At 48.6% G+C, this 23505-nt stretch overlaps 1 protein-coding gene across 4 annotated transcripts in view; it reads right to left on the bottom strand.

The window, feature by feature from the left end:
• PRDM16 (PR/SET domain 16) overlaps window positions 1–23505 on the bottom strand; it is a 212125-nt gene that overhangs the window by 98435 nt on the left and 90185 nt on the right. For all 4 annotated transcript variants that reach the window (XM_048967893.1, XM_048967892.1, XM_048967894.1 and 1 more), the window contains one exon: window positions 22757–23106. In XM_048967893.1, the coding sequence (XP_048823850.1) occupies window positions 22757–23106 (350 nt within the window). The remainder of the gene's footprint in view (window positions 1–22756; window positions 23107–23505) is intronic.

A 23505-nucleotide genomic window follows, 5' to 3' on the forward strand; every position in this document is an offset into this window, starting at 1 on the left:
TTTGAAGGAACAGGAGAGCACCACGTCCAATCACCCTCTGACTGCACTTCCTGCACTTGCACTGCCCCAGCCAGGTTTCCAATCGTTTTCTATGGGGAGCACCTGAGAGCAGGGCTGAAGCACTGCTGTCTGCAGAGTGCAAAGACGAGTCTGCCTCAGACCTCGATAATAAGTAAATACAGATAAATGATGAGCAAAGAAAAACAGAGAGATTGCTATCCCACTTCTACAGACAAGACTCAGACATGAAATTAGGTGACGTGCCAAAATCACAGCGTCTCCAGCATTCAGAAATTGAGTTTCAAGCTCCTTAGACCTAATCTTAACAATAAGGCTGTCACTCCTCCTCAGATGCAGGCACCTTTGACCCCTCTAAGCTCAGAATTATACACACATCAATTCAGACTTTGAAGCCTGGCTTATCTCTCAGTAGTGTAACTGTCCCCTTCTCCACAGCCAGCAGAGCTATCTGAGGGAAAGATAAATGAGCAGGGAAGAAAGAAGAAAAGCAAAGACCGTGCAGCTCGGCGGAACTCCCTGATTTGCATTTGCTGCAACAAGAAAGTAAATCATAGGACCACGGGATCATTAAGGTTGGAAAAGAACTCCAAGATCACCTATTCCAACCGCCCACCTGTCACCAATGCTGCCCACCAAACCATGTCCAAAAGCATTAAGTGCTGTTGCTTTGACATGGAACAAACCATTGGTCAACCATTGGTTGGGCACTGGCGCAGGCTGCCCAGGGCATTCACTGACCCTGGAGGTTTAAAGGACTGCCAGATGTGGCACTTGTGGGTACGGCAATGGGCGTCAGTGATAGGCTGGGGTTGGACTTGATGGTTTTGGAGGTCTTTTCCAACTTAATGGTTGTAAGGTTCTACCAGCTGGTTCGGTCGAAGCCTTTGCCACAAAAACAGGCAGGCACATGGAGTGCAAGGACTGTGGCCAGTCCTGCCCTGGAAGGTGAGTAAGGGAACGTAAGACTGGTGTCCATAAGGTGTGCACTGCAATGATAACAACACCCTGTGGACAAGATGAGGGTGTTTTTATGGCTTGAAGAATGAGCCTGCAGGCCCGGAAGAAAAATAAATGACTAAAAAAAAAAGCTGGCAGGCAGCAGTTTCCCTCCCCAGCACATCGTGAGCTCCCAGAGGCACGGAAATGAGCCCTGCGAGCAGAGCTGAGCGGCTCGGGCAAGCAGTCAGCAGCAAGGAGGGAAGGTGTTTGCCTATGCAAAGTGCCCCGTGCTGCCAGCACCCAGCAGTGCGTGCTGGGGCCACTGCAGAGCACTGCAAACACACCAAGTGCCAGCAGCTCCACGCAGTGCTGCTCCTCTGCATTCCTCAGGCAAAGATGCAGGGAGGATAAGAGAGCACTTTCTGAGCGTTTACTGCTGCTTCTTCTGCAACGTTCTCCTTAAAATCATTTTTCAACTTGTACGGGGAAAGTTTCAAATCAGAAAAGGAAAACCGAAAGGTTGGCAGCGATGGTGATCTTCCTAGCCAGCCCCAACTCACACTTCCTACACCCTCCCAGAGAGCCGAATCAGCCCCTCCTCCCCTTCCCTGTCCTCTCCAAGGGGCACTATTGCATTCGTGCCCCATGCTGGATTGCTGCATGCAACATGGAAGGGCTGTCCCAGACAGCAGGCACAGACTTGGCCTTCCACCCTGCAAGACAGACCTGGAATCCAAATTAAGAGCTTTTCCTCTCTGCTTTTCTTCACCCCAATGGAGAAAAGCACTGTTTTGATATCAGATCCTACCCAACTGCCCGCTGAGATCCACATCAATGAAGGCGCTGCGATGTGACTCAGAGGATTAGCATCTTCATTCTTGGAAACAGATCCCAGAGCAGCCCTGCTCTGGAGCCATGTCACCAAGGCAAGGTCTTTTAGCCTTTCATTTTTTACAGGGGCACATTGGGCCGTTCCAGCTGTGCTGTGCAGTGACCGGCAGCCACGGTGCCGGCGGGGCGGCCCATGGCTCTGGGAGCCATCTGCTCTATTTAACGCACAGGAAGCACCAGGCAGGTTCAAGAAGCACGCAGCGGATGTAATGGAGCCTCTAATGTGTTTAGGTTTCTCCAGCGGAATCTCGCTTTATCAGAAAACAAAGGTCCTGATGGGATTATCAGCAGAAAGAAAGGCAGGAGCTGTCTGGTTGGGAAGGGGCTGTGTTGCACCAAGGTGCAGCGCTTCCTTCCCACGACAGCCTCCTGCTGCAAACTGCCCTTCGCAGAGCTGGGCCCACGCAGGAGCTCAGCACAGCTCCATCGGCCCTTGTCTCATGCTGATTCCTTACAGGAAGAGAAATTAAGACATCTCTCTGCTCGCTGATGTCCCTCTGCAAGGCCAGCGGTACTGCAGTGAAATAAAGTTGTATTTCAGGCTGCTGCTATGGGAGCACACCGAGCTGCGGTGCTCCCGAGCACTGCGCATCATGCAGCAAGAAGCGCAACATCAGAGCTGCAGCCTTCTGCATCTCCTCCGGTTCGGTGTGGGGCATTCAGCCCTGAATTTATCACTGATGCACTCCATAAAATCCCGCTGACGGCGCCCTGGCGGGGGTGGGCAGGGGCAGCAGCCTGCAGCCCATCCCAGCGCCAGCCTCATCCCATGCAGCACCGCTGCGCCGTGGCTTCACCCCCTGCCCTCCCCAGAAGGATCGGAGCAGGGCCGAACCCCCCATCGCCATTTACATCACTCCTCACCCAGCACAGGGCTGAGGGGCTGAGCCCCGGCCCCCCCATCGCTCGCCTCCCCCACCAGCACCAGCTAAAAAAGGGAAAGAATGAGAAAGTGAGCGCTCTGTAGCTGGCACCGCAGACAATGTGCGTCTTGTGTGAGTAATTTAGCACTATGGCCAGTCAATCTGGTTTCTGGGCCCAATGCCCTGACCCTCTTTAGAGCTGCTCTCTCTCTCCAGCACAGTGTGAAACATTTCCTTTCACAGCACTGACACTTTGCAGATTGAGACGTCAGGCCTGTCCAACTGCAGCAAATTAGCAATTTTTCTTTTACTAATTGGAAATAAAAATGTTTGCTAAGGGAATAATTTGTAGGAATGCAGTGTTAGGTTTCCGGCTTTTTATAAGGATGCTTTAAACTTTATGCATGTGCACTTTTCTTCTGTTTTGATGCCTCGCTGTAAATTTTAATAGCTTGCTCGACTGTTAACTTTACAGTCTCGGCTATCCAAAGGAGTAAATGAAGTTTTTAATTTATCTCCCTCCCCAAGACAGCAGGCTCTTCTCCTCTGAGCACAACTTAGGGATGAGGCATGCAGAGTTCTGTGCCGTCAGATGGATGGACGGGTGGATGGATGGATGGATGGACGGATGGATGGACGGACAGAGCCCTGGGAGCGCAGCTCTGCACAGCTCCCATGAGCACAGGCTGAGAGAAGGCAGCAGCTCTGCTACCTCCCCACTGCTTTTGTAGCTCTGCCTCCCAGCGAATGTGGTGTAAGAGCCACCTCCTGCCTGCTGGAGGGCCTCCTGGCTGCAGCTCAGCACCAGGGCAGCTGTGTCCGTTCACTGGAAATGCTGCCATGGCTCTGGGGACGGTGCCTGGAGTTGTAACTCCCCTCAGCAGCAAAAGCAGGCTGGGGACGACTTGGTCTTGTTCCTAAAAATCTCTCCGCAGTTCATAAATGCCATGTAGTGAGGGCTTCTCCAAATAACAAAACTGTTCCAGAGAGCGGGCTCAAGAAAGAGCCTCCTACAGCCTACAAAAACCTGCTGAAACCCAGAAATTATAAGGAAATGCCCTTCTGCTGAAATACAATATGTTAGTTTAATATTTCTCCGTAATTCTTAAGGCATGTAATGTCTTCCTGCTAACCACGCTCGGGCAGGAGTACATTAGCTCCTATAACAATGCCAGCACATAAAGAGTTACTGTTCTTTCCCCCCGAACCACCCCCACCCCCCCATAAAGCATTTGACAGCCATGCCTAATAATTCTTTCTGGTGTGGTTTTTCTTTTTCTTGATGTCTTTATGTGAATATGAAGCCAGAGTGAAAGGCTTTGGGTGACCCCCGTGAGAGAGAAAAAGTATGAACTACAGAGAAAGAGAGTGAGATATAGGCTCCCTGCAGAGACATAGGCATCTTCGCTGGCAGCTCGCAACTTGGCTTCAGAGGGCCTTTGTGCAGCAGAAAGGACTCTTCTTCACTCAGGCTGCGACAATAGGTGTTTTGTCAGAGAGGGACAGGATAAAAAGCAGGGGGTGGGAGGCGAGAGCATCATCAGCGAGGGGCTAGCCTTTGGGGCCTGCAGATGTTGGAAGGAGGATGATTTATTGCTCCAGTGTCCCCGGTGGCATTTGGCCACCTTCCCAGAGCCCGGCCTCGGTGGCGGGCGGGAGGAGGGAGCCCTGCAGGGCAGCACTGCCACCATCATCTTCGTCACCATCACCCGAGGGCAACGCTGGGCTGTGGGGAGCGGGGCAGGCAGGGCTGCCCCAACGCAAGGTTCATAGGGCTGCAGGGCTGGGCTGCCCCAACACAAGGCTCATAGGGCTGCAGGGCTGGGCTGCCCCAACGCAAGGCTCATAGGGCTGCAGGGCTGGGCTGCCCCAACACAAGGTTCATAGGTCTGCAAGGCTGGGCTGCCCCAACACAAGGCTCATAGGGCTGTACGGCTGGGCTGCCCCAACGCAAGGCTCATAGGGCTGTAAGGTTGGGCTGCCCCAACACAAGGCTTGTGGGGTCACAGGGTCTAACACAGGGTTTGTAGGGTTGTTCCCTCTGAATTCTCCCATCTGAGGACTGAGCACATCGTTGCTTTGGCTCCTCAGCCAAGGAAAAGCCCTGCAGATCTGAGGTGCAGATTTCTCCTTAGAAATTATTGAATCACAGCGTGACGGCATCGCACACAGCATAACCAGACCCAGTTAAGCCATCTTCATCCAAAACCCAAAACAGAGAAGTCCAGGGACATTCTGTGCACAGGATGGTAACTCTTCTCCCTGCAGCTCCCATTGCTGGGATAACGGGCTCCTCAAGCCCGGCTGTGTGCTAACAAAGCAGCCCTGCGTAGCCAGGCAATCCCAAAGGTTGGGTTGGTGAGATGGGAGGAGCTGGGAGTGCTGAAGGAGGATTGATGGAAAGCAGCTGGGAGAAGGAACCAAACTTCGCTGTGTCTCTCCGTACCCAAAGAAAACCCCGGGCCCTTCTGCAGTTTGCCCACTGCTCCATCCATCCCGTAAATTGAAAAATATCCCAGGTCACTGAGCCAGGAACTCCTGGATAATTTCCAAGCAAAAGGAATCGCAGTCGAACAAGAAATACACACCAGGACAGTTTGCTGCCAGAAGTTTGATTTAGGGCTTTTGCTCCAGCTCCTTTCCTCTTCTAATATACAGTTTTCCACCACACTTTCTATATAAATACTGTATCCTATGGCTGACAGCCTCTGTCAGTAGATTTATCCACTAGTGGATTTACTAAAATGTTTTTTTTTCTGTTGAAACAAGGACACATGCTTCACCTCAGCAAAAGGCAAATCCAGAGGCAGTATTACAATACAAAAGCAGTAAATCCTAGCCATGATAGATGCAAAGAAAGGGGTTTAGAGTCATTTTGTACGGAAATCGCCAGGCAGAAGAGCTGAAAACTGGAAGATGAAATACAGAAGTGGAAACCAATGGAAACGGGTATGAAAGAACAAATACACGAGATTCCCTAGATGAGCTGCACAGTGGTGATGCTTAGCAAAACCCCACTGCTCCAAAGACTGCTGTTAGCTTCAACTGCCAAGAGCCAGCAGCACCTACGAGGAAGGACCACCTCAGAATGTGTTACTGAGCTCCAGACTTTCCTGCATCTACTCCAAAGTGCTGCATCCATTTACAGAAGGAAGCGAGGCATTCAGAGGATCAGTGACATGTCCAAGGTCACTCGGAGAGTCAACTGCAGAGTCAACACAAGAGTAACTGGATCTTTGCTCAAAATCCCCTGGCTTTGACTGCTAGACAATGGCCTCCCCTCCCACGTAATCAGCCAGTTATGGAAGGCATAAATGCATATTTGCAGGACGAATTACGTTCGCTTGAGAATAAAAATGTTTGGATGATTATCTATAGATTATGTGACATTATCCAGACCGCTCCAGTTTGGAGTCGGATGGAAATGTGATGAATTACAAGCAAGACACCAGAGTTACAAGAGAAGCTTTGCTCTGTTTCTCTTGGTCTCTGTGAAAAGTAAGAATTTGAGAAACACACCAAAAAAATACAATCCCTGCAGCGCTGAGTCTTCCAGAACCTCCCAAGTCATTATTCTTATTCCCAATATTCGTTTCTTTATCACTCTGGGCATTTAGGGTTCTACTACTCATCCTGCCACAAACGGAGCTTTACTCAGCCAGCCGGCGACCACAACATTGGAGCAAAGAAGCCCCTCCAAAAGGCAAAGGAAACAACTTTCTGCACTTGCACAGGCTGTAAGGTTGCACATTTTTGGGTGAAATCATTGCTGCTATTCTGCAAGTAACTGCTGCATAGTTTGTTCATCTCAAGAGGAGCTGAAACTAAAGCAGCCCGGCTTTCCTTTTCACCCGTTTCCATGTTTTGAGATGCTGTCTGTGCTCCTACACGCACAGATTCCCCCTCGTTGAGGGCAGCAGATCCGCACCATGGATCTCTGTGCTCCTGAAGGACGTCAGGGCACTGCAAGTAAATATATGTCAAACTGCACTGGGAGGGAGCCTGCTGCTAAAAGCTGGCTTTGTCTCTTGTTTCTGTTTCCTTTTTTCTTACAAGAGCAGCGTTTGCACTACAGACGTGGCTAACAGTGCATCTTTAACGCTGCGCAACAAATCGCCACATCAGCACTAAATACCTCCACTTAATTTTTCATTTGGGTACGATGAAACATTTTTTCCCATGGAAGGAAAAGCCTGCTCTTTGTGACCGTGGCACTGCCAGCCCAAGTTACAGTAAAGGTTAATCACAAACAAGAGACAAAGTAAAGTAGACAAAGAGCATCATACACTTCACTTTTCAATGGATGTTTTCATAAATGTATGAATAATTTAAATTATCATTGCTGAGTATTTATTCGAGTGTTTCAGGGGAAAAAAATGCCTCCTCTTTTTTTTTCTTTTTTTTTTTTTTTTTCCCCTCCTTGATTCTTTTCATTTCTGTCTCATCTCTTTTATGTGCTGCATCGGCTGTTTTCTTGCCATCTGAATCAGTTTTTCGGAACAATGGGATGTATGAGGGCTGAGGGGGCAGTTGAAGAATACAGCCCTTGTTGTACACTCTGTGACTTGACATTGATTAATGAGGGTGCGGACATGGGCAGAATTTGATAGAGAGGGAAGGGGAAATTGGAGGACCTGAGGGCACCGGAGGAGGAGGGTGAGCAGATGACAGCGCGGTGCCAGCGGTGCGGGGCTGCGGGAGCACGGCCTCCAGGGGCACACGGAGCACAGCAGCTCCCTGCTGATCCTGCAGGCCGAGGAGACCCCCGTGGGGTCAGCGCTGCTCCTTCCTTCGAGCCAACGTTTGGTCCAAATACATCCGTCGGAAGGCTTGGTTGTTTCCTGCTCTTTCACACGGAGCTCAGCCCCCACCCTGCTGGTTTGCTTTCCAAATACATATGCATGCGGTTTGTGAGCTCTTCTGCAGGAGCCCAACACCTCTGTGTGTCCCACACGGAACCAGGCTGCCAGCATTTTAGCTGGTACCACTGCAGAGAGATGAGAGCTTTCCCAATCCTGTCATTTTGGTAGGATGTCTATCTTCTAACGTAAATAAACTGCAGAACCATCAAAGTTGGAAAAGAGCTCTAAGACCATCGAGCCAACTGTCAGCCCACCCCACCTTGCCCACTAACCACGTCTCCAAGAGTCGCAGCTCCGTGGCTCCTGAATACTTCCATGGATGGTGACTCCACCACGTCCCTGTGCAGCCCATTCCAGTGCCTGACCAACAGGCTGCTCCTATGGGAGCACATCAGCCACCCCACGGAAAGCTGCTGCCCACAGGGTGATGCACAGCACCAGTGGCACAGGACCTGCAGAACATCTTGGACTTATTGCTATTCAGTACCTTGATGGCAATAGCCAGAAAGCTTTTTAGGAACCACTTTTGATACAATGCAGAAACAAAGGTGCATTTTTCTGTCATTTCAGTCAATATAAATGGGACGTGGGTGGAGGATTTCTCCCCCAGACAGCAGCAGCCCAGGTCCTCAGGTCTCAGGCTCAAATTGCTTGGCCATTCTCCTATACGCCAGACAAATTCTACCCACTTGAAGCACCTCAGCTTCCCTTTGAGGACAATGGCAGATCTGGAGCGCACACAGAGGAGCACAAAGTTTCCCAGATGCACAAGCAAAGCCCGCCCTCCTCCTCCCTGCCCAGACCCCGCAGCCCCATCACCTCCCCCAGACAGCCCCACTGCAGCTCCTGGGCAGCAGCCCCTTCTGGGCACCTCGCTGTGGGGCTTCCAATGTGCCCCCACCCCACGTTCAGGCCAGCAGCCCAGCGATCACCTGCGATGGCAGCCACAGAGGGTGACCCGAGCCCTGGAGCTACTGCTGGAACAAATGAGAGAGCTTAACTAGAGCAAGACTGGCATAAAAAGGAAAGGGGAAAAAAGAGAGGAACAAAGATTCCGTCCAATTTGCTCTTTTCGGCATTGTAAAAACTGGCCTGTTTCCCAGTATATCACTCTGCCATTGAATAAGGTCAATTGCAGAGCAGTTCTTCAGTCATCCTGATGGGTTTTCATGAGAAAGTGAATGGAGTGCAAATTAGCCAAAGTCGTCACAAGCTTTTTTACTGTCACTCTAAGCCTGACAGTCCAAAGGAAAATGAGGATTAATAAATCTAACGAACTTTCTCTATTATCCAAGCCAGGTTAGGAAACTATTTATTGTCTCTCTTTTTCTATGTTTCATCCATTTTGCCTACTGTGGTGAAGCATTTCAAGAAGAAAGGAACAACAGACACACGCACACACACGCCTGCGCACACACAGCCTTAACCTCTCCCAGTCCACGAGACAGAGCTGCAGACACACAGCAAAGGAAGGCACTGGCAGCAGGGCAGGACTGAAGGGAGCTCTACCTTGTGTGGCACACAGTGCTGTACGAGTCCCTTTGGCTGCTGATTTCCATCAGTGAGGATGTGTCAGATGTGCAGAACGTGTGCATTTTATGGGAGAAAGAATGATGGCTAGGAAGTCTCGGGGATGTCCTCAATGCCAACTGAGACATTGCCCAGCTGTGCTGGAACAGCTGGGGCAAAGGAGATGAAGAGATCTGTGCCCTGCAACTGTCCCTGGAAATGAGTGCCTGGGAAGGGGACCAGAGCGACTCCAGGTCACCTGGATCCCAATGAAACCTTCACAACAAGTCACCAAACTGATTTCTGATAACTAGAGGTGTACCAGTGGTGGAAGCACACACAAGTTTGGCACCAGGGTCTTAATAACACCTACATATTATAAACAAGGACAAAGATAAGGGAAGGTTGAACCCCACGCCAAACCAACCCGGAACATCAGCAACCTAAGATCATAGAATTACAGAACCACAGAACCGTTTGGGTTGGAAGGGAGCTTTCAGATCATCTAGTTCTGAGCCCCCTGCTATAGGCAAGGATGCAGTTTTCCTCCTGGTGACCATGACAGCCCTGATTTCCAATCTTGTTTCTCCTCTTCGTGTCAGCGCTTGCAACATGTGCATTCCCCTCTGTCATAATGTGGTAACCTTCCTTCATTAATAAGAAGGAGAAAGGTTAAAGAAGAAAGCAGAAGATTTCATTCTGGAAGCTGCTCAGCAAGCTTTGATTTGCTTTAATTTCTTCCACACTTCTTTGAGAGAATCAAAACTGTGGACCAAAACCAAATCATTAAATACACCATTCGACATATTCCTGTCTGCAGAGGGTCGCAGAGCACTTTAAAGTCACATCAAAGCACTGGTTTCAGCACTTTGCTTCCACCTTCCAGGAGGAGACACTTCTCACAGTAACTGCCCCCTGAGGAAGCTCAGCTGCAGCCCTGCTTACCTGGGAGTAATTGCTCAGCATTCAAGGCATCTGGGGTTTGTTGAGATTTCCCCTCTCCCACTCCTACAGTCACTTGTCATTCCGTTTAATAAGGGAGAAAACTTTCCTGACCGTCTAAATTATGCCATTCAAGATATTAAGGAAAACACACATAGCCTGAAGTAAAGGTAAAATTATGCCGCAATCATCAAATCAGCCTTCTCTTCTTTATCCCATCTGTATATTCTCCTTGTAAATGCTCAAGTATTGGCTGCAAAGCTCCACCAGCAGCACAGCCCTACCTGCCTGCCACTTGAATCACTGGCATTTTAATCTCATCAAACAATCGGAGTTTTTCTCCCTGCTGTTTTGACTTTGCTGTCTCTCAGTCTTGTCACATCCACTAGCTTTGAATAAGTGCAGAACTTGCATTTACAGAATTTGCAATCTGCAAGATTGTTTAAGTGATTTATCAAATACTTTGATTGAACACTTATTGCCGTTCCAGCCCTGAATCTCATTTCAATTGACTGAGCTTGACATGAGCCTTTAGAGGGAATGCAGAAGTGAGCTGGGCCATGCAGGTAACCAGTAACAGCACATGGAACCAGTCCCACCAGCCCAGCACTGGGGTTGATCACAGCCGAGGAACACATTCCTACCAACCTCCTTCAGATAAAGCACAACAGCACCAATCAGATGGGCTGTTTAATTAAGGGTCCAGCATAATGTGCTGCAGACAGGTTCATATGGCACAGAACAGCCGGCATCACCCAGCCGTAGCTTTGGCATGCCCTGCACAGCCAGAGACCAGCCACTGCAATGGGTGCTGCCACCACTTTGTGCCCACAGACGACACGCAGATCAGTGCTGGATGGGACTGACTGATCTCCAAGGAAGCTTCAAATAGCTGCTAAGTTGAATAGAGGTGAATTTTGTCATCAGACAATGGAAGGAACAGGGGGACTGAGGGCAAGTGAGTTTGAACATCTCCATAGAAATCCAACACCGCAGCACCAGGGGGGATGCAGCACAGCTCTTCCCATTGGACTGGAAGGGCTGCCCTGTGCCTTCTGCCCTGTGGCTCCAAAGCACCTGAGCCAGCTGGCTTTGCCTGCTCTCAGTGACACACAAAGCACAAAGCTGCATGCAGTGCAGAAGTGTAACATCTGACAGCTGCAATAGATGCTCTGGGACGTACACATGATTCTACCAGCAAAACAAGGGACTGGTCCTTTGCTTTCCTCTCCAGCATGACTGGAAGGCCGGCTTTGCAAGGCTCATTCAAAACCCTCCTGAGTTCAAATAAATAAATAAAGCAAGCCAGATACAAAAAAACACAGTTTACATTTCCTTTCTCCTGCCCATCTTCCCTCTCCCCTCCAACAAACGCTGCTTTTCATGATTCAAGGTTGAAGAAACCCATTCTCTCCAAGCATGTTTGCTCTGACTGCAACATCCCCTCCCGTGGCACAACCTCCTGCAACCAAAACTTAGAAATTAATGCAAGGACACCAATGCCACAATTTCTTCCAAAACAGCAAGGAGAGAGAGGCCAAAACCAGGGGGATTTTGGGCACCAGGGGATCAGACACAGAGTTTTCACCATTCAAAACGAGCAAGCAAAGACTGAATAAGTGACAAGAATTTGTTTCAGCTCATAACAGATTAAAATGAGGTGCTTCTGCAGCGCAACGGTTGTGATTCTGCCTTATTAAATCCGTTGTCTTTCAGGCTCATGGCATTTTCAAAGCTTCCTCCAGACTCATGTGGGATAATGCACTTCCAAAAAGTAGGCTCTAGGTATGCACATTCTTAAAATCAACCACTCAGCCCGCGTCCAAATAAAAGTGAGCTTTCCTACCCATTTTCCCCAAGAAAGGAAGCTCAGAGCCCTTTTATGCATTGTGAATGGCCCACCTAATTTAGACTGAATTATACCCTAACCTTCATTTCCCCTTTACTTCTTTGCTCCATTCAGCGGTTTCTGACTTCAGCTAATTCACTAACAATCCCAGCTGGTCCTTCCCAGCTCCCAGTTCTTTAGCACATTGTCCAAGGAAACTATGTGCTCCCATCTACACTGGTATTCCACTCTCCAATTAACCTACTGCTGAGAGGCTTTACCCCTTTCCACCATCCATTCCTCCGCACGTACATTTCTTTTTAACCTTTTACTTCTTGAATTAAAGTTTACAAGATCCCTTCCAGGTGAGGAGGTGTTAAATTTGTTTGCAAAACGCGGCGCTGGATGCAGAGGAAGGCACAGCACACCGCCAGGGGATGGCTATGGAAAAACAGTCGGGTTCATCAAGAATGCATTTCAAAGCCAAGCATGAAGGCGCAGATGTTTAAGATACAAGTAAACAAATAACAAAGGAATTTCAACACTTGCTGTATGACAGGAATATGCTTGTTCTTCTGGCTGAAACCACGCGGAGTAACCAAGGTCAGCCAGAGGTACGGCTGGCATTTGATGCACGCAGCTTTGCTCGAGACACGCCGGTGGGTTTCCTATTCTCATATTGAGACACAATCCATCACTTCCTATCACTGCACTAAGGCTGAGGATGAGGAGGAACTCCTGTACCCAGGCACCTCGTGCTCTTCATCTGGGGGCTTCCACCATGTCTGCCACCAGTCAGACCTGTGCATCTCAGATCGACTTCACTCATCACTTCAGCAGAGTGCTTTGTTAATTAGGGGCACAGACGACCCCAGTCATCAGATACCTGCTCAGCGCAAACAGTAAACCAGGCCAGCAATGATTCTATCTTGAGATAAAAGGCTTTGACACCTTGAAGTCCCTTATCCCCTAACGATGTAATTATAGACAGAAAACTCCCACCCAACTGCTAGCAAACCTCATGTGGATTCAGGCCAGAGACGTGGCTCTGCTTGGGGCTGTCCTGCTGATCAGAAGGTTCTCCTCTGGGCGCTGCTGCAGTCATCCCCCAGAACACTCTTACAGTGGATTAAGAGCACGCTTGAAAAGACCCAGACTTTAATGCAGCATGCTTCTGAAAGCTGCTTAGCATTTCATTTTCTTACGCCATGCCAAGTGTCTTCTTTCTAGGTAAATGCTGCAGATCTCACTGTTGACAAGATCCCAGATGAAGCAGAGATAGTGAGAATGTAACTGATGGCTATTAAACACCCACCTCCCCCAGTTCCTTCCTTCTTGTCCATTTGCTTAGAACCAAGCGAGCATAATAGCAGCAAAGTGCTCAAAGTGGTTTTCAGAATCAGGCAGTGAGAAAGTCAATATGGAGCAGGGTGTCCATTTGTTTTGATTTATCTCACTAACTTCAATTGACAGTTAATTCATCAGAGTAGGAAAATGCCAGTCTAGTGAAAACACAACTCGTGAAGGAGAGAGAACAGAGTGGAAAACAGAGTGTGTGGGTAATACAGGTAATAAATTAAAAGATACGGTATCAGTATTTTATCAGCCACGTTCTGAATTCGCTATATTCCTACTCTTGCCAACTACAGCTCATAAGAAGCAGTAAATTGAAACATGTGTTTGCTGATAGATATCACACACACGTGCCCCTTACAAAATACAGAACTGGGTGTCATCTCGACAACAGCGCAGTGCTTCTGCATTATTAACCCCTTTCCATCTGAGATTAAACACCACTGCTGTGTGCAGAAAAGATGGCATCACCTCAACGACTGCAACTTCCATAGCAGTAGCTGGAAGGCTGCAAAAGCAGAACCACGTTATGGAAAAGCAACGCAGAAGATGCAAAGAAACGACAGCCTGAACTTTCAGTCAAATATCCCATCAGAAGTCTTCCAAAGGTTTATAAGAAGTCCTTTTCTTTTCTTTTTTTTCTTACAACCACCAGCCACTGCATTTCAAGAACTTTTATAGCTCTGAAAGGGAAATGCCAACTGCTGCACTGGGATTTATGGGTAGATAAGGTTACAGAAGACAGGGAGGTCTCGCAGCCACGGTGCCAGGCTCGCCCAGCACACGAGTGGGGCTCCTCATCACCTCACACCAACTGAATCCAGCTTCCAAGCATCAAATGTCTGCTGTTCACCACTTGCTACAAGCGGTTTCTTCAGGATCAAACCACAGAATCATTAAGGTTGGAAAAGACCCCCGAGCCCCCCAAGCCCAACCCACCATGCCCACTGACCATGGCCCTCAGTGCCACATCTACCCTTTTCCAGAGCACCTCCAGGGATGATGAAATGGTTTTGCCCCTCTGCTCACTCTCCTGATCCACATCCCTGCTCTTCCATCCTCTGCCCCCTCCCTCTTCTTCACCAGAACTTCAGCTATACCAGAACCCAAATCACATTTCAGAAGTGCTAAATCTCCCCACGTTTCTGCACGTGCTCATTGCTGCCAGCACACAGCTCACGCTCTGCCCAGGGCTGGTTGCAGAAGATCCCCATGCAATAAGGAGAAATCACCACCACCACCACCGTTCCCAAAGGCTGAGCCACCAGAGCTGCGTTTAATTCCTCCCTTGCAAAAGCTTTCAGGTCACCTCCCCTAACGTAATCCACCACAACGATTCAGTTCTGCAGATGAGGATTTTTGCCTCTCCTCAGCTTGTGCTTTAACAGCAATGTTTCCAAGTTGTTTATCGACCCTTTGCTTCATTAAACGAAGAAAACTGAAAGGTGGGAGAACTGAAAGCTTCTGCAGTCCTGTGGCACAAGGGGCAGCGTCACCCCATTCCAGAGCAGCAGCTCCTGCTCCGTGCTGACAATTCCCCTCATTAAGGGCACAGCTATGGGTTCCCCTCCTCACTGCAAGCCCCTCGGATTACGGCTGTCAGCTCCATGTGGATCTGCTATTTCACGTTGGCCAAGTTCACCTTAAACAGAACTGTTCTCACAGCACTGAAGTCACGCTCCCATTGACATTTTTGCTGCTTTGCTGCACCAAAAATAATACTTTCAGGACAGACAGACGTGCCATCCAGTTGTTCGTGTTTGCTTTAAGCCAACACACCGGTTGATTTAAATTCACAAGACACCTTTCTGGCTGCTCTGCCCGCGACGCAGCGCTGACCCCGAGGCCCCGGCAGCTCAATGTGTGCCAGACCCAGCACAGGGCTTTATCCGGGTCCCCACAAACCTCTTCTTTCCCAAACATTTGGCTTTGGTGATTCCCCCCGACCCCCCCGCCCCTTCCCTTTCCCTTCCTGCAAGTTTAAGGCAGTTCACCACTTACGGTCATTTACAGCTTACATCTCAGTAAATCCAGAAGGTGTCTGATGAAAAAGAGGGACTAGCCAAGCATCTTAATCCCCCTGTTCATTCATGCTCTCTGTAATGTTCTTTCAGGCCTCTGCTGAGAGACTGGGCTGAAATGAAGGCTGATAAATTAGTCTGGAGGGAAACAAGGCAGATTCTGCTTGTAAAAGGTCATTCCAACTTTGTTCTGGGTGAGGGTTTATCTTGACTGCAGCTGCGACAGACAATGGCCGGGGCCTAAACGGCAGAAATCCTAGCTCTGCTCATGAAATTACTGTGCTGATAAGGGAGAATGGACTTCAGTGAGATCTAAATGGGAAAAGGGAGGTGGGGGACAAGGGTGAAATGTAGGTATTTTTGAACATGATTGAACAAGGATGGCACAATGAGATGTACAATTAAAGCGACGACTTGCCCGGGCATTATCTGAAAGTGAGGAAACATACTGCTGGTAATCAGATCAAAAGGCACAAAATGCCACTTCTGTGCCGAGCAAAGCACCCCGGAGCAAAGACGGGCACGAGGGGCTGAGCTCCCATCGCAGGGGGGTTACAAAACGCTTCAAACAAAGGCATTTCTTAGGGAACAGAGCTTCCGAACCGCTGCATCACTCATTACACATCACCCCATCCCAGCAGCAACAGGAGATTTCCTTCATTAGCAGCGTGCAGCCTGAAAAAGCCTTGCTGGAGCGTGTGCACGAGCAGGACATCTGCTGCAGGGAACTTTCCTTGCCTTAAGCACGTTTCGTGCATTTCTGAGACAGAGGATAAGCGACGGCAAGTTCCGACGGGGCGCTCCCAGCCCGTGTGTACACAAATGGACTTGCCTCGCCGCAGAGATGCCTCTCCTTTATTTACCCGACCCACTTGAACGTGCATGTCTCTGATCAGTGCAAACACATTAAGTGGTCGCAGCGCACTGTCACCGGGCTGCAACCCGATTAAGGTAACCGGCTTGCACTCAGCCCTGTGCCTCAAAGCATCTCGTTATCTGCCTGCAGAGGGGACAGTGAGAGCCAGGAAATGCAAGAGCTGCACAGGCGGCTCCAGGCGGGTGCCACGAGTTGAACACAGAGCACCCAATCAGGAGCAAAACGGCCGACAACACCCCGATGCCCAGAAATGTTCCTTCTGCTCCAACCAACCCCTCCTCGTCTGCCACCAGACCTCCTCCTGCACACATATTCCTTCCACTAACGTTTCCTAAGTGGGACTCAGAATGAGCTTCACGCCTTCCCTGCACAAACAGCCCGTGTTTTTCAAAGCTGCAAACGTTCAGCACAAGGGCTGCCTCATTTTGTAGAGGTCCCAGGACTTCGCACCGATGAAATAAACAAAAAGTGGAAAGGATGAATAATTAGCTGAGATGTTAACAGGTGAGGAACAAAGACCCAACTATGTGCTACTACTTAAGAAAGAGCAATAGACCCAACTTCTCATTTTCGTCTCTATGTACAACAACATAAATCCTTTTGCGTTTCTGGAGCCAAATAAGAAGCAACCAAAGTGCCAAAATGTGAGAAGTGCTAAAATCCCACAGAGTAAGAGTCACTATATTTAGCAGTTCTGCAGATCTGTGGTGCTGCTCCCTGTTTGCTATGGGAAGAGAAGGACGGTGCCAAATTATGCAGAGAACGTGATTTGCCCTTTCTATAAAAGCAATTAATGTTTTACTCTGGAAAATCTCCCGTTGTTCCTTTCCTCCTTGCGCTGCACAGATTGAGGTAAAGCAATTTCACTTAAAGCCGTCAGACTTGAGAACTAACCAGGAACTCAAGTGAGGTTCACTGAAAGCTGTGCTGATGTCCCAAACCTCAGAGCCCAAGCACAGCCCTGAGCATTTAAGCCATGACTCAAAGCCAAGCAGCAGCTTGCTTTGGTGCCTTAACACAATGCTTACTGGGCCTCGGAGGTGAAGGAGAACCTTTCCCTGGAGAACAACTTGAGTGAACATGTGAAATCCTTACCAGACAGCCTGCAGGTTCCCTACAGAACATGGGCTGCCATCCTCTGACCCACGGCACAACGTGTGCTGCCCCCCTCACCCCCAGGCACGTCCTGGTGACCGTGCAGGAGCAGCCAACAACTACAGAGCAAGTTGCTTTGCACTGCTTCCACCTTCTGAAACTGCAGCTGAAATGGTCACCAATGATGCCTCCTTTCACGTCCCACATATACTGAAGGTTTAATTCTACCTTATTGATCATTTCCTTTACAGCAGCCTCCTGTGTCCTGACGCCCCGTCAGCCCTGCACTTCTGGGAGAGGACAAAATAAAGGCTGGGTTTCTACGAAGGTTAACATTCCAGGGGAAGAAATAGTTCCCTGTATTCTGCAAGTCTTTTGACAACAAGAAAGAGCTCTTTCTCAAATCCTGTGGTATACATTGAGTTATTCATGGGATTTTCTTTCCTTTTTTTTTTTCTTCTTTTTTTTCTTTTTTAAGTATGGATGATAAAATACCATTTCAGAAGCTGGTATTCATGGATGTGTCTCGAAGTCGAAAAGAAAATATTTATTTCCTTTTTCTGCTTGTGAATCAGAACGTTCTATTTAAAGAAAGTGCCCTCTGCCGGATTGCTCATGAGTTATTACCCCTTATGGAAATAAAGGAGAAATATCAGGAGGTATTCTTAGTCATTCCCTTTCCCTGTCTCTTCTTGTTTTTTCCCTAATTCCTTATATACCCATGTTTGAGAGAAGTGCCTAAGATAGAGCAAGACATCTCGGCATTCCCGGGCCTAAAAAAGACTTACTCTTTTAACCCTCACATTGAGGCATCTGGAGAAACGTAGAAGGTTACACATTTCAGTCCTTTCACTTTGGGTGTCAGCGGATGCACTTCTAATGTTCAGTCACCATTACAACGATACAAACGCTCCCCACCCTCCAGATTTATCTGCAGGGATGGGATCTGCCCTCGGTTCATGGAGCAGCTCCCTCCTAAGCCTCAGGCTCCAGCCTAAAGCCGTGGCTTACCTGCAGTCCTACCATGCACCAACAGGTTCCAAGTACGGAGTACCGAGGATGGCTGGACGGCTGTTGGCTGTACCAGCACATCTGGGAAGTCCCAGCGTGCTCGTGTGTTCTCTATTCCATATGAACCCATAGATTCCTGCTTTTTCAGAATTATTCTAGCCAAATTAAACTTGGAAAAACTGTGCAGTAACCTTTAATGGGACAGACTTTCTGTGTGCAACATGCTCCACACCTCGGGCACGGCCGCGCACAGCGCCCTCCAGCACTGCTCCCCACAGGAGATGGGATGAGGCAGTGAGAGCAGCCGTCCCTGAGCCCTTCCCTGAGCCTCAGAGGCTGTTATGCTCCCCCCAAGCCAAAGGGAAAGGCAGAGGCTGGAGAAAATGAATGAATCAGAAGACGCGTGAGGAATAGCTACAAGGAAATGTCATCACATCCTGCCAGCCTGCAAGTCAAAGAACGTGAGCGAGGGACGAGCACAGAGAGGTCCTGAGATGTCCCTGCTCATTGCAAGCCCTGTATTTTGTTTCAAAGCAGGACAGACGAGGACACGCTTTCTTTAACAAACTGTGTCGGCATTTAAAGTGAATTTGGGCAGCATGTTCTGCTAATGGGAAGCATGACACAGCCATCACATCTAAAGAATGCTTGCAGTCCCCTTCCTATCTTCATATTTCTAAGAGCTGAGGAGATACAGCACAACTCTCCTCTCGGCAATCGATGCCAGTCCTGTGAAGCCAAATTTCCTTGGCATTTATGAGCACTTCTAAAAACAAACAAACCCAGCAACGTTTAAGTGCTCTGTTTTGTGGGAACAAGGAGGTTGAACGCCTGCAAATCGCTGACACCAGAAAGCATGCTCAAAAAACAGCAGTTTTCCACTGGCCCAGATGTGAAGCCAAGAATGCTGCATCTTCAGCTGCCAGCTCTTATTTTTCGCACAGCTATTCCTCTTTCATGGGACAGTTTCTGTCTTTGCCCTGATGGAAAGCAAAGCGCTCATTTTGCATGTGTTAAGAAATAAAAGCCTACCTTGTCTGTATGAGTCAGAACTTCAGTGTTCTGTTTCAGCAAATAGTTTCTTGAAATGAACATTAAAGCAAGGGAATTCACAACAACAGTGTTTTATCACCCAGCTTTAACCCACTCACTCCTGTCTGGTTAAAAGCAAAGACACCCAAAAGAATGGGGGAAAAAATCCCATCTCTTTTTCTCAAGGTGGCTTTCTGCATTCTCTATGAATTTTCAGGCTGTTAGTGGAAACAACAAGTAAGCTGACAGTTGCAGCAAACAGCATTCTTGTAGGTCTTTTCCAGCCTTGGTGACTCTATGATGCTAAGACTCTTTGCCTCCTGAAGGGAGATGTTTGACACCAGAGCTGGGTCTGGATCAGACAGTTGGGCTGAAGAAGAGCAGAGCTCTGTTTGCAGATAGCAGCTCGTGCTTCCCAATGCCTTCAAAGAAATGCAGCTTACTGTTCTGTTTCAGTTTCATTTTCACAACCCCAGTCCTGCCGAGGCTGGAAAAGAGAAGCTATTTCTGCAGTGTTCATGGTAAAGCAGAGATCAATTGCACACCAAGGCCCTTAAGCAGATCTCCTAGATGTCCAAAATTGATTTTTTTTATTATTATTAATGACATCAGAAAAAATAAAAGTGCTCCCAGGGCCCAGAATGCCTCCAGCACAGCAGCACCAGCTGCAGCTTCCCAGGACCCTGACACGGTGCTGATGGTGCCCACACAGCAAACAGCATTCCTTGCTATGAGCAGTGCCAGGGCCATGCAGGTGAGCTGGTCTGACAGCAGACCTGCTGGGGTGAAGGGCAACAACTCTGTGGGCAAAAGGCAGAAGCACTATTAAAATTAAGAAACTGCTGATCATTATAAACAGACCCCAAAAAAACCACCCAAGTTTTAGGACTATGGGTTGGGTGGGAGCATTATCCAGAGTATGAGCTGCAGGAAATGCAATGAGGGCTTATCCATGAGTGGTAGTTTGGGTGTAAAGAACAATTATCCTTCCTGAAATAGAAATTACTAATGTAACTAATAGAACTGACAATTCCAGTGTACCAGTAACGCGCCCATTAGCCAGCGCTGATTAGTTATCAAGGCCTAATGAAAGCATTTGATTTCCAGCCATTGTGAGTCCAAACCACAAGTTGCACAGACACGCTGTCAAAAAAATGAATGTCAACTTGCAAAAGGTACATCCCTCTTGGAGCACAACAAAACTGGGTCTCAGCTCAGCGCTGCTGCAGGAAACAACAGGCAGAGGCTGCAGGAAAGCAGGCAGAAGTCTGATGAACGTGGTACAGAGGGAGGGAAAATTCCTCCGTTTTCCTCTGCCTACTCAACTTTACTGACACAGGACAGAAATGTTTTTATGGTATGGATGCTCAGCACGAGTGGCCGCACAGAAAGCTGCTGGGCACATCACTCTATGGCACTCTATGGCTATTCCTACAGCCCTCCGTGCTGAGGACGCGGCTCGGTGCCAACGTGCACGCAGAAGCAGAGTTTATCCCAGGGATTCCTGCTCAGCACAAAGGGAAACGGGAAGGTTTGGAGTGACTGCAAGTTTCTGAGCTGCTGTAGACATACTGGGAAGTGAAAGGCTTCAAGAGTGCCTGCAGGAACAGGCAAGGTCAAAGGAAGAGTGTTGGGGTGGGTTTAAGGCAGTGTTTGAGGACGTCTGACGGAGGACAAATATTCCTTCCTTTCAGCTAGGAAACGTTCCTGTCCAACAGGAGAACAAAAGTGCCGCAGAAATGTGAGAGGGGCCACAGAGAAAGAAAGTTTGTTCGTGCGCACCGCAAAAATAAACAGTACCACAAAGTCAATGGAGACTGAAGTTAATAGATATGGCTTGTACCAGGCCTGGCGCTCCGTGCGTAATGGAGAGAGGGAGCAGTTCTTAAAACCATGAATGTAAATACAAACCTGTACCAGAAATGTAAAAGACAAGGACAAAGTTACGCCAAGGTCACGGAAGAAAGGATCTGCACCACTCCAGTTTGGCCTGACTTCCAGCAGCCACGGAGCTGGTGCAAAAAATTACCCCACAAGCCTTTGTTGAAAACATATTTAAAATTAAAAGTAAGGTCAGCTGTAAGTGCTCAGGTCCAGAAAAACACAGCTCCCACCTTTTGGCAGGAGCAACTTCCACACTGCAGCCTGCAGAGAACCAGAATGGCGTTTTCCCCCAGCTGCTTTCCAGTGCACTGCCAGCAGGTAACCCCGAGCTGCCCATTGCCAACTATTGCCAACTGTGTATCAACAGCACATTTTGTTCCATTTTTTTCTGCAAAAAACACATTCGGAAGATGAGATGGCAACACCGAGCTAGTATTCTGCCACGATAATTCACAAGAAAAGAAGGCAACACAAAGACGAGCTCAGAGGAATGCAGCTCTGTATGGAGATGTGGGGGATGGAAACTCAGCTGTGCATTAGGAAAGGGAAAAGGGGACTGAGCTCCAATACCGACCCAAACTCCTACTTCAGCCCTTCAGGAATTTCCTTCTGCAGAAGAATGACAAGATAGGACTGAGCTTCGTTTTCATGGCAAGCCTACCCTGCTTCTTCATGCAGTGTGGACACATTTTAAAGACAAACCAAACCACCTGGACACAGTTCCTTGGGCTTCGCAGCACCTCGCTGTTGGCCCATTTGTTAAGACTTCAAAAACCAGCCATGTGAACACAGTCAGACCTTTTCAAACTGGGGCCTCGTGCTCTAAGCTCCTGCCAGCACCTTCTGCTTACGGCCACGGCCGCAGCTCTCGGTTCCATCCCACCTCTGTGCTCCAGCACTGATCGCTTCACACCAGAAAGCAGCCGAGGAAAGGGAGGTAAAACTCCATTCCTGCATATTACACTCTGCTGCGCTTAGAACCTGCTTTAATTTAGGATTATCCTTGCAGGTATGGATATTTTCAAATCAAGAATACAGCAGGATAAGAGAGATGGCCGGGATAATCCCCCCAAAGCAGGGAGAAAGACACAGGAGTTTGGGGACAGCGCTGTTTTTCCCATTGAAGATGAGTTTTGTTTAGTTCTGAGGGGAAAATGACTTTTGCATTCCTTTATCTTTGCTGCAGAGCAAGAGCTCAAGAACATCGAGGGTGTTAATGGGTACATGTTATTTTCTATGACCAGTTAATAGTGCCTGCACAGCTAACACGGAGTGGAAGTCAAAGGTAACACACCCAACCACAAAACATGACGCGACTAATCATATTTCTCCCACGGTGACAAGTTCTGAACACAATCTGAAAATGACAAGCACTTTAAGGAGTGACCCAACATCATTTGAAAGCAACCTTCTAAAATGGGGCTGGAGCAGTATTTGTAGCCCCAGTAGCCACCGGAAAGGATTTCTGCTGCTTTTTCAATACTGCATGGAACCTTGGGGACAAAACACTCTGGGATATGGCATCAGCAAAGTCACCACCTCGGTCCCCAGTCGGTCGGGGCTCAACTTGCTTTTATGAACAGTTTGCAAAGACAAATGAATGTGATCACCACACTGGGCGCGCTTACCTCCCATCCAAAGTTTGTTTCCTTTAATGTGCTCCTTTGTACTGTCATATAAGGTCCAAATCTTTCCCCAACTTCAATCTTCTTTTTGGCCCAAATCCCTAGCCCTGCCCCTGGGATCGAAGATTCTCTGAGTTCAAAATCTGGTGGGATTGGAATGTCATCAGGAATGTAGACGGGAGCTTCATAGGGCGAGCCCTCCTTGGGAGTGAAGTCCTCGCTGGTGGGAAAGGGTGATGGAGGTCCGACAGGGATGGGGGACATAATACTGTCCTCTGTTTCCTCCTCTGCACTTTCGCCAGCAAGGAGATCAGGGTCGGTCTCGTACATATTATTTACAATCTCGCTGTCACCTAAAAGGGGAAACAGCAGAACAAAAAACACTGAAATACCCACGTGAACATCAGTTAATCTCTTCTCGGGACAGAGTTTCACAAAGCCTCGCTCACACACGTTAAGGACAGTAGGGGCAGGAAAAAAGGCAATCCTGTCCTACAGAACTGAGGTGAGGCTGAGGTGAGGGCATCCATACTGGCTGCACCGTGCTCGGAGATGGCTGGGGGTGGAAGGAGCACGAGCTGTGTCAGCTGTCTTGCAGTAACAGAAAGAGGGAAGAGCACACAGAAGAGGTGTGCTCGAGGCTCTCTGCAACCACTGATTGTTTGAACTGGGCCGGGGTGTTTTGAAGAGGAGAGGAAAAGAGTAATTAAGGTAAAATCTGGCTTCGGATTCTACAACCACAAAGCGTAAGC

Source organism: Lagopus muta, chromosome 21 (genome assembly GCF_023343835.1).
Source record: "Lagopus muta isolate bLagMut1 chromosome 21, bLagMut1 primary, whole genome shotgun sequence".
NCBI lineage: Eukaryota > Metazoa > Chordata > Aves > Galliformes > Phasianidae > Lagopus > Lagopus muta.